The sequence below is a fragment of the Dama dama genome, chromosome 5, assembly GCF_033118175.1.
Source record: "Dama dama isolate Ldn47 chromosome 5, ASM3311817v1, whole genome shotgun sequence".
Classification (NCBI taxonomy): domain Eukaryota; kingdom Metazoa; phylum Chordata; class Mammalia; order Artiodactyla; family Cervidae; genus Dama; species Dama dama.
In genome coordinates this window covers 110,697,838-110,714,205 of record NC_083685.1, presented here as the reverse complement: position 1 = coordinate 110,714,205, position 16,368 = coordinate 110,697,838, and the positions used below count along the sequence as shown (strand labels likewise).

Sequence of the window (16,368 nt, the reverse complement as noted above, 5' to 3'; positions counted from 1 at the left end):
GGGAGGGAGGAGCCAAGATGGCAGAGGAGTAGGACGGGGAGACCACTTTCTCTCCTACAAATTCATCAAAAGAATAACTGAACGCAGAGCAAACTTCGCAAAACAACTTCTGATCGCTAGCTGAGGTCATCAGGCGCCCAGAAAAGCAGCCCATTGTCTTCGAAAGGAGGTAGGACAAAATATAAAAGATAAAAAGTGAGACAAAAGAGCTAAGGACTGAGATCCGTCCCGGGAGCTCTTAGGCGGCATTGCTTGGGGTAGGGTCCGGGCCTGAGTGCCCTGAGGACAATCGGAGGGAGCTTCTGTGAGTTGCCAACATGAACTGTGGGAGACCAGAGGAGAGAGTAAATTAACCAGCCCGAACACACTGCCGGCCGTTCGCAGAACAAAGAGACCGAGAGGGTCCAGAGAGGAGCTCGCAAGCTGCGGACCGGCCCAGCCCCGCCGGAGGCAGGAGGCAGGGGGGAGGGGAAGGTCGCAGCGAGACACAGGGCGCAGGCACCCGACCGGCGCGGGCGGGACTGGGGCTGGGGACGCGGAGGGCAGAAGGCGCGCGCACCCGACTGGCGCCAGCGGAAACTGAGACTGGGTCCGCGGAAGGGAGTGGGCGCGCCACACCTGGGGAGAGTGCGCCCACCGAGCCCCTCGCTGCCTGGACCGCTCTGACGGGGAAGGCACTGAGAGCGGGCGCAGCTTTTCCTTCCGTGCTTATGTGGAACACCCGAGGGCTGGAACCTCGCGCAGCGCGGGGCGCGCTCCATATAGAACAGCCGGGAGCCTGAGCAGCGCAGAAGGAGAGAGCAGCGTCGGCCCCTCCTGGCAGCCCCAGCCCATCCCCGCGGCGCAAGCCCGTCACCACAGCGACAGCCCCTCCCGGCAGCCCCAGCCCATCCCCGCGGCGCAAGCCCATCCCCGCGGAGCGACGGAACTAGCTACCTGAATAAGAGTCCACCTCCGCCCGCCTGTGTCAGGGCGGAAATGAGGCTCTGAAGAGACCGGCAAACAGAAGCCAAATAAACAAAGGGAACCTCTTCAGAAGGGACTGGTGCAACAGATTAAAATCCCTCTAGGAAACATTGTCTACACCGGAGGAGCCTGTAGATATCGAGAAGCGTAAGCTGGAACGAGGAGCTATCTGAAACTGAGCCGAACCCACACTGACCGCAACAGCTCCAGAGAAACTCCTAGATATAATTTTACTTTTTTCTCTTTTTTTTATTTTTTTAATTTTTTTTTCCTTTTTTTCTTTTTTCTTTTTTATTTTTTCTCTTTTATTTTCCTTTAAAATCCCCTATTACTCCCCCATTACTCCTTAACTTTCATTTCCATAGACTTTTACGATTTTTTAATTAGGGGGAAAATTTTTTTTTTTTCTTTTCTTTTTTTTTTTCCCCTTTTTTTTCTTTTTTTTCTTTTTCTTTCTTTTTTTTCTTTCCTTTTTCTCTTCTATTTTCTATTTTTCTTTTTCTCTTATTTCTTTTAAAGTCCTCTAGTACTCCTCTACTACTCCTTAATTTTCATTTTCAATACACTATAACCTTACAAAAAAAAAAAAAAGAAGAGAAGCCCTATTTTTAAACCGAAGATTATTCTCTCCCAATCTTGACTCTCTGTTTTCTACCTCAGAACACCTCTATTTCCTCCTTTCCCCTTCTCTTCCCAATCCAATTCTGTGAATCTTTGTAGGTGACTGGGCTACGGAGAACACTCTGGGAACAGACAGCTGCGTAGATCTGTCTCTCTCCTCTTGAGTCCCCCTTTTTCTCCTCCTGTTCATCTCTATCTCCCTCCTCCCTCTCCTCTTCTTCATGTGACTCTGTGAACCTCTCTGGGTGTCCCTAACGGGGGAGAATCTTTTAGCCATTAACCTAGAAGTTTTCTTATCAGGGCTGCATAGTTGGAGAAGTCCTGAGACTACAGGAAGAATAAAACTGAAATCCAGAGGCAGGAGACTTAAGCCCAAAACCTGAGAACACCAGAAAACTCCTGACTACAAGGAACTTTAAGTAATAAGTGACTGTCCAAAAGCCTCCATACCTACACTGAAACCAACCACCACACAAGAGCCAATAAGTTTTAGAGCAAGACATACCACGCAAATTCTCCAGCAACGCAGGAACATAGCCCTGAACATCAACATACAGGCTGCCCAAGGTCACACCTAACACATAGACCCATCTCAAAACTCATTACTGGGCACTCCATTGCTCTCCAAAGAGTAGAAATCAAGTTCCACGCACCAGAACACTGACGCAAGCTTCCCTAACCAGGAAACCTTGACAAGCCAATCGTCTAACCCTACCCACTGGGTTAATCCTCCACAACAAAAAGGAACCACAGACCTCCAGAATACAGAAAGCCCACTCCAGATACAGCAATCTAAACAAGATGAAAAGGCAAAGAAATACCCAACAGGTAAAGGAACATGAAAAATGCCCACCAAGTCAAACAAAAGAGGAGGAGATAGGGAATCTACCTGAAAAAGAATTTAGAATAATGATAATAAAAATGATCCAAAATCTTGAGAACAAAATGGAGTTACAGATAAATAGCCTGGAAACAAAGATTGAAAAGATTCAAGAACTGTTTAATAAAGACCTAGAAGAAATAAAAAAGAGTCAATTACAAATGAATAATGCAATGAATGAGATCAAAAACACTTTGGAGGGAACCAAGAGTAGAATAACGGAGGCAGAAGATAGGATAAGTGAGGTAGAAGATAAAATGGTGGAAATAAATGAAGCAGAGAGGAAAAAAGAAAAAAGGATCAAAAGAAAGGAGGACAACCTCAGGGACCTCTGGGACACTGTGAAACGCCCCAACATTCGAATCATAGGAGTTCCAGAAGAAGAAGACAAAAAGAAAGGCCATGAGAAAATACTCGAGGAGATAATAGCTGAAAACTTCCCTAAAATGGGGAAGGAAATAGCCACCCAAGTCCAAGAAACCCAGAGAGTCCCAAACAGGATAAACCCAAGGCGAAACACCCCAAGACACATATTAATCAAATTAACAAAGATCAAACACAAAGAACAAATATTAAAAGCAGCAAGGGAAAAACAACAAATAACACACAAAGGGATTCCCATAAGGATAACAGCTGATCTATCAATAGAAACCCTCCAGGCCAGAAGGGAATGGCAGGACGTACTGAAAGTAATGAAAGAGAATAACCTACAACCTAGATTACTGTATCCAGCAAGGATCTCATTCAGATATGAAGGAGAATTTAAAAGCTTTACAGATAAGCAAAAGCTGAGAGAATTCAGCACCACCAAACCAGCTCTTCAACAAATGCTAAAGGATCTTCTCTAGACAGGAAATGCAGAAAGGTTGTATAAATGTGAACCCAAAACAACAAAGTAAATGGCAACGGGACCACACCTATCAATAATTACCCTAAATGTAAATGGGTTGAATGCCCCAACCAAAAGACAAAGATTGGCTGAATGGATACAAAAACAAGACCCCTATATATGCTGTCTACAAGAGACCCACCTCAAAACAAGAGACACATACAGACTAAAAGTGAAGGGCTGGAAAAAAGTATTTCATGCAAACGGAGACCAAAAGAAAGCAGGAGTCGCAATACTCATATCAGATAAAATAGACTTTCAAATAAAGGAAGTGAAAAGAGACAAAGAAGGACACTACATAATGATCAAAGGATCAATCAAAAAAGAAGATATAACAATTATAAATATATATGCACCCAACATAGGAGCACCGCAATATGTACGGCAAACGCTAACAAGTATGAAAGAGGAAATTAATAGTAACACAATAATAGTGGGAGACTTTAATACCCCACTCACAACTATGGATAGATCAACTAAACAGAAAATTAACAAGGAAACACAAACCTTAAATGACACAATGGACCAGCTAGACCTAATTGATATCTATAGGACATTTCACCCCAAAACAATCAACTTCACCTTTTTCTCAAGTGCACACGGAACATTCTCCAGAATAGATCACATCCTGGGCCATAAATCTGGTCTTGGAAAATTCAAAAAAATTGAAATCATTCCAGTCATCTTTTCTGACCACAGTGCAGTAAGATTAGATCTCAATTACAGGGAAAAAATTGTTAAAACTTCAAACATATGGAGGCTAAATAACACGCTTCTGAATAACCAACAAATCATAGAAGAAATCAAAAAAGAAATCAAAATATGTATAGAAATGAATGAAAATGAAAACACAACAACCCAAAACCTATGGGACACTGTAAAAGCAGTGCTAAGGGGAAGGTTCATAGCATTACAGGCTTACATCAAGAAACAGGAAAAAAACCAATTAAATAACCTAACTCTACACCTAAAGCAATTAGAGAAGGAAGAAATGAAGAACCCCAGAGTTAGCAGAAGGAAAGAAATCTTAAAAATCAGGGCAGAAATAAATGCAAAAGAAACTAAAGAGACCATAGCAAAAATCAACAAAGCTAAAAGCTGGTTTTTTGAAAAAATAAACAAAATTGACAAACCATTAGCAAGACTCATTAAGAAACAAAGAGAGAAAAACCAAATTGACAAAATTAGAAATGAAAATGGAGAGATCACAACAGACAACACTGAAATACAAAGGATCATAAGAGACTACTACCAGCAGCTCTATGCCAATAAAATGGACAACTTGGATGAAATGGACAAATTCTTAGAAAAGTATAACTTTCCAAAACTGAACCAGGAAGAAATAGAAGATCTTAACAGACCCATCACAAGCAAGGAAATCGAAACTGTCATCAAAAATCTTCCAGCAAACAAAAGCCCAGGACCAGATGGCTTCACAGCTGAATTCTACCAAAAATTTAGAGAAGAGCTAACACCTATCTTACTCAAACTCTTCCAGAAAATTGCAGAAGAAGGTAAACTTCCAAACTCATTCTATGAGGCCACCATCACCCTAATTCCAAAACCAGACAAAGATGCCACAAAAAAAGAAAACTACAGGCCAATATCACTGATGAACATAGATGCAAAAATCCTTAACAAAATTCTAGCAAACAGAATCCAACAACATATTAAAAAAATCATACACCATGACCAAGTGGGCTTTATCCCAGGAATGCAAGGATTCTTTAATATCCGCAAATCAATCAATGTAATACACCACATTAACAAATTGAAAGATAAAAACCATATGATTATCTCAATAGATGCAGAGAAAGCCTTTGACAAAATTCAACACTCATTTATGATTAAAACTCTCCAAAAAGCAGGAATAGAAGGAACATACCTCAACATAATAAAAGCTATATATGACAAACCCACAGCAAGCATCACCCTCAATGGTGAAAAATTGAAGGCATTTCCCCTGAAATCAGGAACAAGACAAGGGTGCCCACTCTCACCACTACTATTCAACATAGTGTTGGAAGTGCTGGCCACAGCAATCAGAGCAGAAAAAGAAGTAAAAGGAATCCAGATAGGAAAAGAAGAAGTAAAACTCTCACTGTTTGCAGATGACATGATCCTCTACATAGAAAACCCTAAAGACTCTGCCAGAAAATTACTAGAGCTAATCAATGAATATAGTAAAGTTGCAGGATATAAAATTAACACACAGAAATCCCTTGCATTCCTATATACTAACAATGAAAAAACAGACAGAGAAATTAAGGAAACAATACCATTCACCATTGCAACAAAAAGAATAAAATACTTAGGAGTATATCTACCTAAAGAAACAAAGGACCTATACATAGAAAACTATAAAACACTGATGAAAGAAATCAAAGAGGACACAAACAGATGGAGAAACATACCGTGTTCATGGATTGGAAGAATTAATATTGTCAAAATGGCTATTCTACCCAAAGCAGTCTATAGATTCAATGCAATCCCTATCAAGCTACCAACGGTATTTTTCACAGAACTAGACCAAAGAATTTCACAATTTGTATGGAAATACAAAAAACCTCGAATAGCCAAAGTAATCTTGAGAAAGAAGAATGGAACTGGAGGAATCAACCTGCCTGACTTCAGACTCTACTACAAAGCCACAGTCATCAAGACAGTATGGTACTGGCACAAAGACAGAAATATAGATCAATGGAACAGAATAGAAAGGCCAGAGATAAATCCACGAACCTATGGACACCTTATCTTTGACAAAGGAGGCAAGGATATACAATGGAAAAAAGACAACCTCTTTAACAAGTGGTGCTGGGAAAACTGGTCAACCACTTGTAAAAGAATGAAACTAGAACACTTTCTAACACCATACACAAAAATAAACTCAAAATGGATTAAAGATCTAAATGTAAGACCAGAAACTATAAAACTCCTAGAGGAGAACATAGGCAAAACACTCTCCGACATAAATCAAAGCAAGATCCTCTATGACCCACCTCCCAGAATATTGGAAATAAAAGCAAAACTAAACAAATGGGACCTAATGAAACTTAAAAGCTTTTGCACTACAAAGGAAACTATAAGTAAGGTGAAAAGACAGCCCTCAGATTGGGAGAAAATAATAGCAAATGAAGAAACAGACAAAGGATTAATCTCAAAAATATACAAGCAACTCCTGCAGCTCAATTCCAGAAAAATAAATGACCCAATCAAAAAATGGGCCAAAGAACTAAACAGACATTTCTCCAAAGAAGACATACAGATGGCTAACAAACACATGAAAAGATGCTCAACATCACTCTTTATCAGAGAAATGCAAATCAAAACCACAATGAGGTACCATTACACGCCAGTCAGGATGGCTGCTATCCAAAAGTCTACAAGCAATAAATGCTGGAGAGGGTGTGGAGAAAAGGGAACCCTCTTACACTGTTGGTGGGAATGCAAACTAGTACAGCCGCTATGGAAAACAGTGTGGAGATTTCTTAAAAAACTGGAAATAGAACTGCCATATGACCCAGCAATCCCACTTCTGGGCATACACACTGAGGAAACCAGATCTGAAAGAGACACGTGCACCCCAATGTTCATCGCAGCACTGTTTATAATAGCCAGGACATGGAAGCAACCTAGATGCCCATCAGCAGATGAATGGATAAGGAAGCTGTGGTACATATACACCATGGAATATTACTCAGCCATTAAAAAGAATTCATTTGAACCAGTCCTAATGAGATGGATGAAGCTGGAGCCCCTTATACAGAGTGAAGTAAGCCAGAAAGATAAAGAACATTACAGCATACTGACACATGTATATGGAATTTAGAAAGGTGATAACGATAACCCTATATGCAGAACAGAAAAAGAGACACAGAAACACAGAACAGACTTTTGAACTTTGTGGGAGAATGTGAGGGTGGGATATTTGAAAAGAACAGCATGTATACTATCTATGGTGAAACAGATCACCAGCCCAGGTGGGATGCACGAGACAAGTGCTCCGGCCTGGTGCACTGGGAAGACCCAGAGGAATCGGGTGGAGAGGGAGGTGGGAGGGGGGATCGGGATTGGGAATACATGTAAATCCATGGCTGATTCATATCAATGTATGACAAAACCCACTGGGAAAAAATAATAATAATAATAAAAATTAAAAAAGAAAAAAAGAAAAAAAAAAAAATAGAGAAGAAAGGAAAAGAAGGATGGACTCATTCCTGACCAAGCTTAACGCCATGGGAAGAGGTCAACAAGGACTTAATGAACTTAACATACTCACACTTGCTTAATAATGGATGCTGTTAGAACCATGACGACAGATCCTTTTGAAGACATAAGGTGAAGCTCTGAATCCAATGATAAGTAGTAGTTGTGATGGGTAATAACTTAGTAACAGCCTAAATACACATTTTTATGAGACAAGTAGCTCTTCTCAGGCAAGTAAAAAGGAGACTAATGAGATGTTCCTGTGGGATTTGATATATAAACATTAGAAAGGAAAACTTCCTGCCTACTGTGACACCACCTAGAGCAAAGGCTATATAAGTACTTCAAAGAGGAAAAAGCCAAGAGGCTTGAAATTTAGACTCAGTCGTGGTTGCCTTGAGCTTTGAATCCCGGAGACCATAAACTGAAATCAACCGAAGCTGGGCACACATTCTGGATACCAAGGGCTGTATAGTAACGATGTCTTCCGCAACACCATGCCAAAGCTGTCCTGGGATTACAAATTTAACAACCATCCTTCCTAACACCAGCTGCCAGCATGGTGGTCTTAAAGCCGATAGCTGTCAACCAACCGGCCATGTTCTGAGAACTCTCCAGTCCCAGGACTACAAACCCACTCCTTGCTTTTCGCTCACACCTCTCTGCTTAATCAGCAACTTCAACACCTGTCCCTTTCTGGAGAACTGTGGCTGGTGTGATGGTGGCATCAACAGTAATGAGAAAGAGACCATGAAAACCTTGAACGATCGCCTTGCTAACTACTTGGAAAAGGTACGAATGCTGGAACGAGAGAACTCCGCACTGGAGTGTAAAATCCAGGAAGAATGTAACAAGGAACTCCCGGTCATATGTCCTGACTACCTATCCTACTATGCAATCATTGAGGAGCTCCAGCAAAAGGTAAGAATCTTAGGAACTTGTATAATCACATTGTGAGTTGATGTTCTCAAAGCAATAGTCGTTTGCTAAACTTTAATATTTTAGTTCATTTTATACTAAAAAATATTTTGTAGAATAAGGAAATTTCTTGAATGAAATTGTTGAGGCAATATTTAGTTTTACAGCTTTACATTTTCCAGAGTTACACTCTGCTATTAAAACCAGATAACAAATGACCAAAATATATTAATATCTGCTGCCATTTCTTTAACAAAAATTAGAAAACAGGGATCTGAGAAAATGAATTTTGTTTAAACAAGTTCCTAAACACTTTAACTTTTATCCATTTTTTTCAATCATCATCACTATTTTCTCCTTTTATGCTCATTTCTTCATCTCCATGTTGTCTAGTTTCTTCCCATGCCAAGCCTAAATTTCCCATTCTGAATGATATGCTGCTGCTACACATCATGGATTTTTTTTCTGTTACATTTTTTCAAAAAATATTTATTGGGCACCAGCAACAATGTACCAGACATTATTCTAGGCTCTGGGAACATATTGGTGAACTAAATTTCTCACCCTCATAGCATGAACATTCTAGTGGATCATGGTATGTTATGCAAATGTAGGATGAACTTTATATTTTAGCAGTAAAACATCTACAGAAGTTTTTGTTGAAGTAATTTTTTCCTGATCTTTCAGGAAAATAACAAAAAACTCTGACTTCCCAAAGTTCCCCAGCATACTAAGCATAGCTATGAAAAGCCTAACTAGCCTCCCCCTGTTAACTGAAACACACATAAGCCTCTTGGAGGCTTTTAAAGGAGGATATCTTGGTGTTTGTCTCATTTGTGTGTGCAACTTCTTAATTCTAGGTCTTGTGTACCAAGGCTGAGAATTCCAGACTGGTTTCACAAATTGACAACACCAAACTGACTGCTGATGACTTGAGAGCCAAGTAAGCCCACCCAACTCTGTCATTCATGACAGAGTTCACCCTGCATCTGATGCTGTACAGTCCCAATAAGATATCTCCAAGTCTACTAACTCTCCTGCCCTTACCATGTCAGCACCAGCCCAAAGAAGACCTCCAAACTCAATATAAATGATTGAGATTCACAACCACTCACATGCATCCAGTATCTGCAGTTTATAACATATGAACACATCTGATTACCTGCACAATAGTCAATAAGATAGATAGAGCTAATGTATTACTACCCTATTTAAGGAGAGAAAACTGAGGTTTAACAGGGTCCTAGGCACGCAATTAGAACAAGGCAAAGTGAAAACTTGGACCCAAGCTTACTAAATCTTAATTTTGCTCTTTGCACTTACACTACACTGCCTCTAGTGGAAGGAGAAGGACAATAAGCTCATTCATCTTAAATAACAAGGGAGCATAACTGGCCAACTAAGGAATCATAATTAAGTTCAGTTCAGTTTGGTTCAGTCACTCAGTCATGTCCAACTGTTTGCAACTCTTTGCGACCCCACGGATTGCATAATTGCATAACTGTATAATTTGCAAACCCATGGATTGCATAATTAAGTAGCAATGTTTTCAAATGATTCCACCTCTAAAGAGAATAAAACCTCTGATAGAAACATAAGAAATGAGAAGCCTAGTGAAAAATGTAGAAGAAAGTTAACTTGGCTTGATTTATACCATCTACATTTTAATGCCTATCTTTTCATGTATCATTTTTATAGGTACGAAGCTGAGCTGTCCCTACGCCAGCTAGTGGAGGCAGATGCCAATGGCCTACAGCAGATCCTGAATGCACTGACGCTGGGCAAGGCTGACCTGGAGGCACAAGTCCAGTCTCTGAAAGAGGAGCTCCTTTGCCTCAAAAACGACCATGAACAGGTTAGAGAAAGACCAAGAGAGTTATTACAAACTAAGCCTCTAACAGAGGCATCAATTTTTTCCCCCATTTATTTTTATTAGTTGGAGGCTAATTACTTTAAAATATTGTAGTGGTTTTTGTCATACATTGATATGAATCAGCCATGGATTTACATGTATTCCCCATCCAGATCCCCCCTCCCACCTCCCTCTCCACCCGATCCCTCTGGGTCTTCCCAGTGCACCAGGCCCGAGCACTTGTCTCATGCATCCCACCTCGGCTGGTGATCTGTTTCACCCTAGATAATATACATGTTTTGATGCTGTTCTCTTGAGACATCCCACCCTCGCCTTCTCCCACAGAGTCCAAAAGTCTGTTCTGTACGTCTGTATCTCTTTTTCTGTTTTGCATATAGGGTTATCATTACCATCTTTCTAAATTCCAAATATATGTGTTAGTATACTGTATTGGTCTTTATCTTTCTGGCTTACTTCAGTCTGTATAATAGGCTCCAGTTTCATCCATCTCATTAGAACTGATTCAAATGAATTCTTTTTAATGGCTGAGTAATATTCCATGGTATATATATATACCACAGCTTCCTTATCCATTCATCTGCTGATGGGCATTTAGGTTGCTTCCATGTCCTGGCTTAAAAATAGCATCAATTTTTTTGAGTTGAATTTGACAAAAGTTGTCCCCACTAGCCACTACTCTGTTCTACCTTGGTTATACCTACTACTACTTCCACTGATTCAATGTGTTTCTAATCTGTTGCCTATAACACAATATCTGAAGCCTCCACTGTCCTCTCCAATTTTTCCAGGAAAAGGAAGCAACCCAATTTTCCTGTGCTCACAGGTTTCCCATCTTTCTATAGGCATCTCTGCACAGACTTCTGCCACAATTGGTATAAGCCAATATTGGCATACGGACATATTGGCATCATAAAGACTATGATCTCTCATTATAAATTCTACCTCTATGTCACTTCACCCGTTACCCATGGAAATGATCTAAATTCTTTTAAATCCTGATCTTGCTAGTTAATTCCTTGTAACATTGCACATACTTGAACACACAGTCATATCTGAAATAGCCTTAAGTCATAACATGTTTTTTAATTTATTTATTTTAATTGGAGGCTAATTACAATATTGTAGAGGTTTTTGCTATACAATAGCACCTGTAAATCATGTATTCTTTTATTGTGGACTTTCTTTCAGATGCAATTAAGCTAAATTATCACTGTTAGACTGAAACAAGAACACAAGAGGGGCATCTCTTCATCAAGTGACTTCACATTCTTTTCTTTTCATAGGAAATCAGTTCCTTACAGAGCCAGCTTGGGGACAGACTCAACATTGAAGTGACCAGTGCCCCTTCTGTTGACCTAAACCGGGTTCTCCAAGAAATGCGATGTCAATATGAGTCCATCATGGAGACAAACCGCAAAGATGTGGAAGAGTGGTTCAACACACAGGTAGGGAGGGTAGAAAATTCAAAAACAAAAAGTTGACTTGAAACACAGTCAAGTTTTCCCTTCATGATATCCTTCGATGGCCTTTGACTGTGTTTCAGATGGAGGAGCTGAACCAGCAGGTGGTGACCAGCACTCAACAACAGCAGTGCTACCAGAAGGAGATCATTGAACTGAGACGCACCATGAATGCTCTGGAGATTGAACTGCAGGCCCAGCACCGAATGGTACCCGAAACATTGACCAAACTTAGCGCAGCAGTGATGGCAATAGTCCCTGACATCTGTGTGGTGCTGTGTTTCCCAAAGTGTGTCCCTTAGAACAATAGTTCCTCTGTTTCCTAAAGGGTCTGTGCTAAAAAAAAGACTTTGTGATCAAATAAGCCAGAGAAATCCTGGATTAAACAAAGGTAAAACAGGGTACCTTCCTACAGGCCTTCAGTAAGCTGATGTTCACCATGAATCAACAAGAAAGGGATGTATAATATTCAGCATTTTAGAACTCATTTGATCATGGACTCCTTTTTTTTAAAGAGCATCTCACAGCAATGATAATCCCTGGAGTACACTTTGGGAAGCTCTATAAGAGCATTTTATTATATGCAAAACACTCTTACAAACTTTCAAATTTATTAAAATAATCTTATGAAGGAAGTGGCCAATTTTACAGATGAGGCTCAGAGAGCTAAGGTGGCTTTACCAAGTCAAATCCAAGATAAGTTTCATCTCACTCATTTTGTAGATGGAGATATGAGCTCCTGAGGCATTAAGTAACTTGTCAAAAGTCACAAAAGAAATTCAAGTCTGAGCCAGAATGCTGGTTCCAAAGCTGGAACCACTTCTTCCTCATTCTACAACCTCTGTGAAGTAGGAAATTATTTAAATGCTTTGGTATGAAAGGTATTAGGAAGACCTTGCCCCAAAGCTGGTTTTGTCACCAGCTAGTCAACTCATTTAAATTCCTGAGCCTTGGTTTTCTCATCTGTAAAAATTGGAATAATCATGCAAGTCATATGTTATTGAAAATGAAAATCCCATTATATATAGTCATACAGAATGATAGATCAGGAAAGAACTTTAATTATCAAAGGTTCAACTCTCATATTTTACATGCAAAGGAATTGCTCCAGTGAAGGAATTGTTTATGGCTAACTGCTGCTCACTTCCTTTTTCTCCTTTTTAAGGTACAAATCCTCATAAAACGAGGTGCCATGGTAATGTGTTTTTAACACCTAAGTGTAAAATATGTTGGAATTTTTTTCTGTTTTAGGTAGGAGAATGTGGTAGGAGATTGTCAGGTGAATAAGGAAGAGGAAGATAATTATTTAAAGAGATGCCCAAAGAAAAAAGACAAAGAAAAGTGAGCTTTAACATAGCTGATAATTTTATTTTTAGATTTGTTTGGTTAGGAAGTAATAAGAGGGCTTGGAGAGTCATTAGTACCTGTCATTAAAAAAAAAAAAAACTACTGTTTAAAATGATGCTGATCACAAATGATTTGGGTTTAAAGGAGTCATCATTAGAAATTCTCCTTTCCTCCTCTATGATAGAGAGATTCCCAGGAATGTGCCCTGACAGAAACGGAAGCCCGCTACGCAGCCTTGCTGGCCCAGATCCAGTGTCTGATCGATAACCTAGAAGCTCAGCTGGCAGAGATCCGGGGGGCCCTGGAAAGACAGAACCGAGAATATGAGATTCTGCTAGATGTCAAGTCCCGACTGGAGTGTGAGATTGCCACATACCACAGCCTTCTGGAGAGCTCAGATGGCAAGTATGTAAAATAAAAGCAGTTTTTGCAAGAAAAAGTTTCAAACACACACATGTGTGTGCTGCCACCAGCAACGGGGAACCGTCGCCTTGGTCTTCTTGTCAGTGATGGGGAGCTTCAGCTGAAACAGTCCATCCACTCTCTCTTGAGCTGTGCCATTTGGAGGCCTACAATCGTAACCTAGTCCAAATTTGAGGGGTGAGCTGAACTGCATCGTTTTTGAAGAGCCAGTGCTCCAGATTGATTCCCTACAGGCTGTCTAGCTTCTTAAAGTCTTAAAAATTACTAGGGGAAAAAAATAGTTTCCCCAAAGATGAACATTCCTGGTGATTTACAGATTTTTTCCCCTACTGAGATGAAAATCTGACTGCCATGAGATCAAGTAGGACAACCATGTTCCCTGAAGAGAAACATTCTGCTCAGGATGAAACTCCTAGCCTTGTCCAGTCACTTGCCCTTGATGGCCAAGAGCAGCATGTACACATGTGTGTATCAGCATCTTTTCTAGAAGTTGTAATTTTGTTCATGATAAGAAGCTAACCAACTCATAAAGAACTGATAAGGAGTATGAGCTCTTTGAATCAACTCCGTCCAAACTAACGCCCCACATGCAGACTTAGTTTACAACTGCTAAGGAGACTTCCTTCCCCAAAACAATCAGTGAACTCTGTTCACAGCAATCTTTTCACGTCCACATTATATTAGCACAGTGTTCACCTATGTGATCACTCTTAGGAGCTATAATATACCAAAGTACTTTGAATCATCCATCAAAGAAACATGATGCTTTCTTAAAGAGTTCTCACTTGTAACTCCTCCTAATTCTAATTCTCTAAAGATTAGTCACTTATAGACACCCAGAAGGTACTTCAGAGATCTTGGATGACGCATTGAGAACTCTTCCGTAGATGGAGATGGGTCACCAAAAGTACTGTGACTAACACTCTCATTAGGAAAAATACCAGATTAACTTCCTTTCTTCTGATAGTAAGCCCTCTGACTTGTCCCTTCTCACGGTTGAGTTCCCGCTATATCCATTCTATAGATGAAAAACTAAAGCTCAGGAGGGTTAACTGACTTATCTGAGGTCACCAGCTGGCAAATGACAGACCTGGGCCCCACCCCAGTCTTGGACGCCTGGCCTGTTCATCCAACACTATGGCATTGGCTGTAATAGCAGCTTACATAATCTAGCGTGTCTAAACCTAGGGTGCTGCTTTCCCATGGATCTGGTCTGATTCTTTTTCTTCCACCGGTGCTTGTGCAAAATGAATAAACAAGTATTAGGAAGTACTTGTTTTGAGCGACACATATTGAAAAATTAACCACTGCGATGTTTCTCCATAGCCACCATTGCCTTCCCTCAATCACAAGCAAAATTCTGTTTTTTCCTAGGCTTCCCTGTCACCCATGTGCCATTAAGCATGAGCCTTCTGCTTGCATATCCAGCAAGGCCAGGACCATGGAATGCACAGCCCCAGTTCACACGTCATCCTTAGGCCCCTGTGGAATACATGAGTCCCGCAGTGCCTGCAGCATCCTGCCCAGAATTCTGGTTAAAATCTGCACCATCACTGAGGAGATCAAGGATGGGAAAGTCATTTCTTCTTATGAGCACGTGCAGCCTTGCTTCATCACCAGAACTGCCAAAGCCTGACATCTCAAGGTGATAAAAATGACCCTCATTCATGAAAGAGAGGCCAATCCTTGTTTCTGCCAGAACCCCCAGTCCCTTGAGGTACTTGGTTTCTTGCTACTACACGGGTCCCCATTGCTAGATATAAGATCTTTTATTCTGCTCTAAGTCATTGCCACCAACACGACAATAAATGACATTTCTCTGGAAGCACATTTCCCAGGTATCTGAAGGTCAGGCACTGATATGTAGGTGTGACAAGGTGACCTACATTACCTGACTCCCCAGGTGATGGGCAGGTTCTTCTGTGTTTATTCAGGCCTTGTTTACTTACATTCCTCTCCAGAGCCAGTCTGACAAGTTTGAGGGTTGTTTTTGGCCACAGAACATGAAGGTGAAAAGTTAAAATCTTCCCTTCTAAACTCCTTCTTTGTATATAGAAAGAAGCTTATGTGGGGATGGCATGAACAGAGAAAAGTTTTTAATACTTAGTTTCCTTGAATAGTCATGAGTCTGAATCCTATTCACCTCTGTTGTCTCAATGACTGTTTATCCACACGTACACACTCTGCCTGCTCTCAAGTATTTTTTTTAAATTTTTTACTTATTTTATTTATTATGCTCAAGATTTTTTGGGCTTCTTGAATCTTAAGTTTTACAACTACTGGGTTTGAGGAAATTCAAGTCCATTATCTCCCTTTCTCTGTTCTCTCTCTGCACCCCTTCTACATGAAGACTGGAGCTTTTCCTCGTTTTTATTTTTGTTTGTGTGTATGTATTTTGTTGTATGTGTTTTGTCTGTCTGCACAGCATGCAATATCTTAGTCCCCGGCCTAAGGATAGAACCCACCCCCTCTGCATTGGAAGCACCGAGTCTTCACTACCAGACTGCCAGGGAAGTGCCGAGCACAAAAATACTTTTAAAGATGTACACATTCTCCAAAACTTTGTAAATCATCAGGCTCTCCAAATATTTTCATCAAGAATCAGGAATCATTGTGAGGTGTGAATCCAGAGCAGTTTGAAGAAATATCTTGGATCCTTTCATTAAATGTTTGCTATTTCTCTTTCTATTCTTTCGGGAATGGGCTTTAGTTCTGATTGTTTGACAAAGGACATGTAGCTGGAAATCTCAAGACATTACCCTGCTCCTCTATCTCCCTGTGACAG

The 16,368-nt window shown here is 40.5% G+C and overlaps 1 protein-coding gene across 1 annotated transcript; it reads left to right on the top strand.

Moving 5' to 3' along the window:
• The first annotated feature begins 7,665 nt into the window (after positions 1-7,665).
• On the top strand, positions 7,666-15,219 carry KRT39 (keratin 39). Its single transcript, XM_061145071.1, has 8 exons — positions 7,666-7,694; positions 8,003-8,483; positions 9,341-9,423; positions 10,179-10,335; positions 11,637-11,798; positions 11,897-12,022; positions 13,345-13,565; positions 14,958-15,219. Exons 1-8 carry the CDS (start codon positions 7,666-7,668, stop codon positions 15,217-15,219), a joined length of 1,521 nt encoding a protein of 506 aa, XP_061001054.1.
• The last annotated feature ends 1,149 nt before the right edge of the window (positions 15,220-16,368 follow it).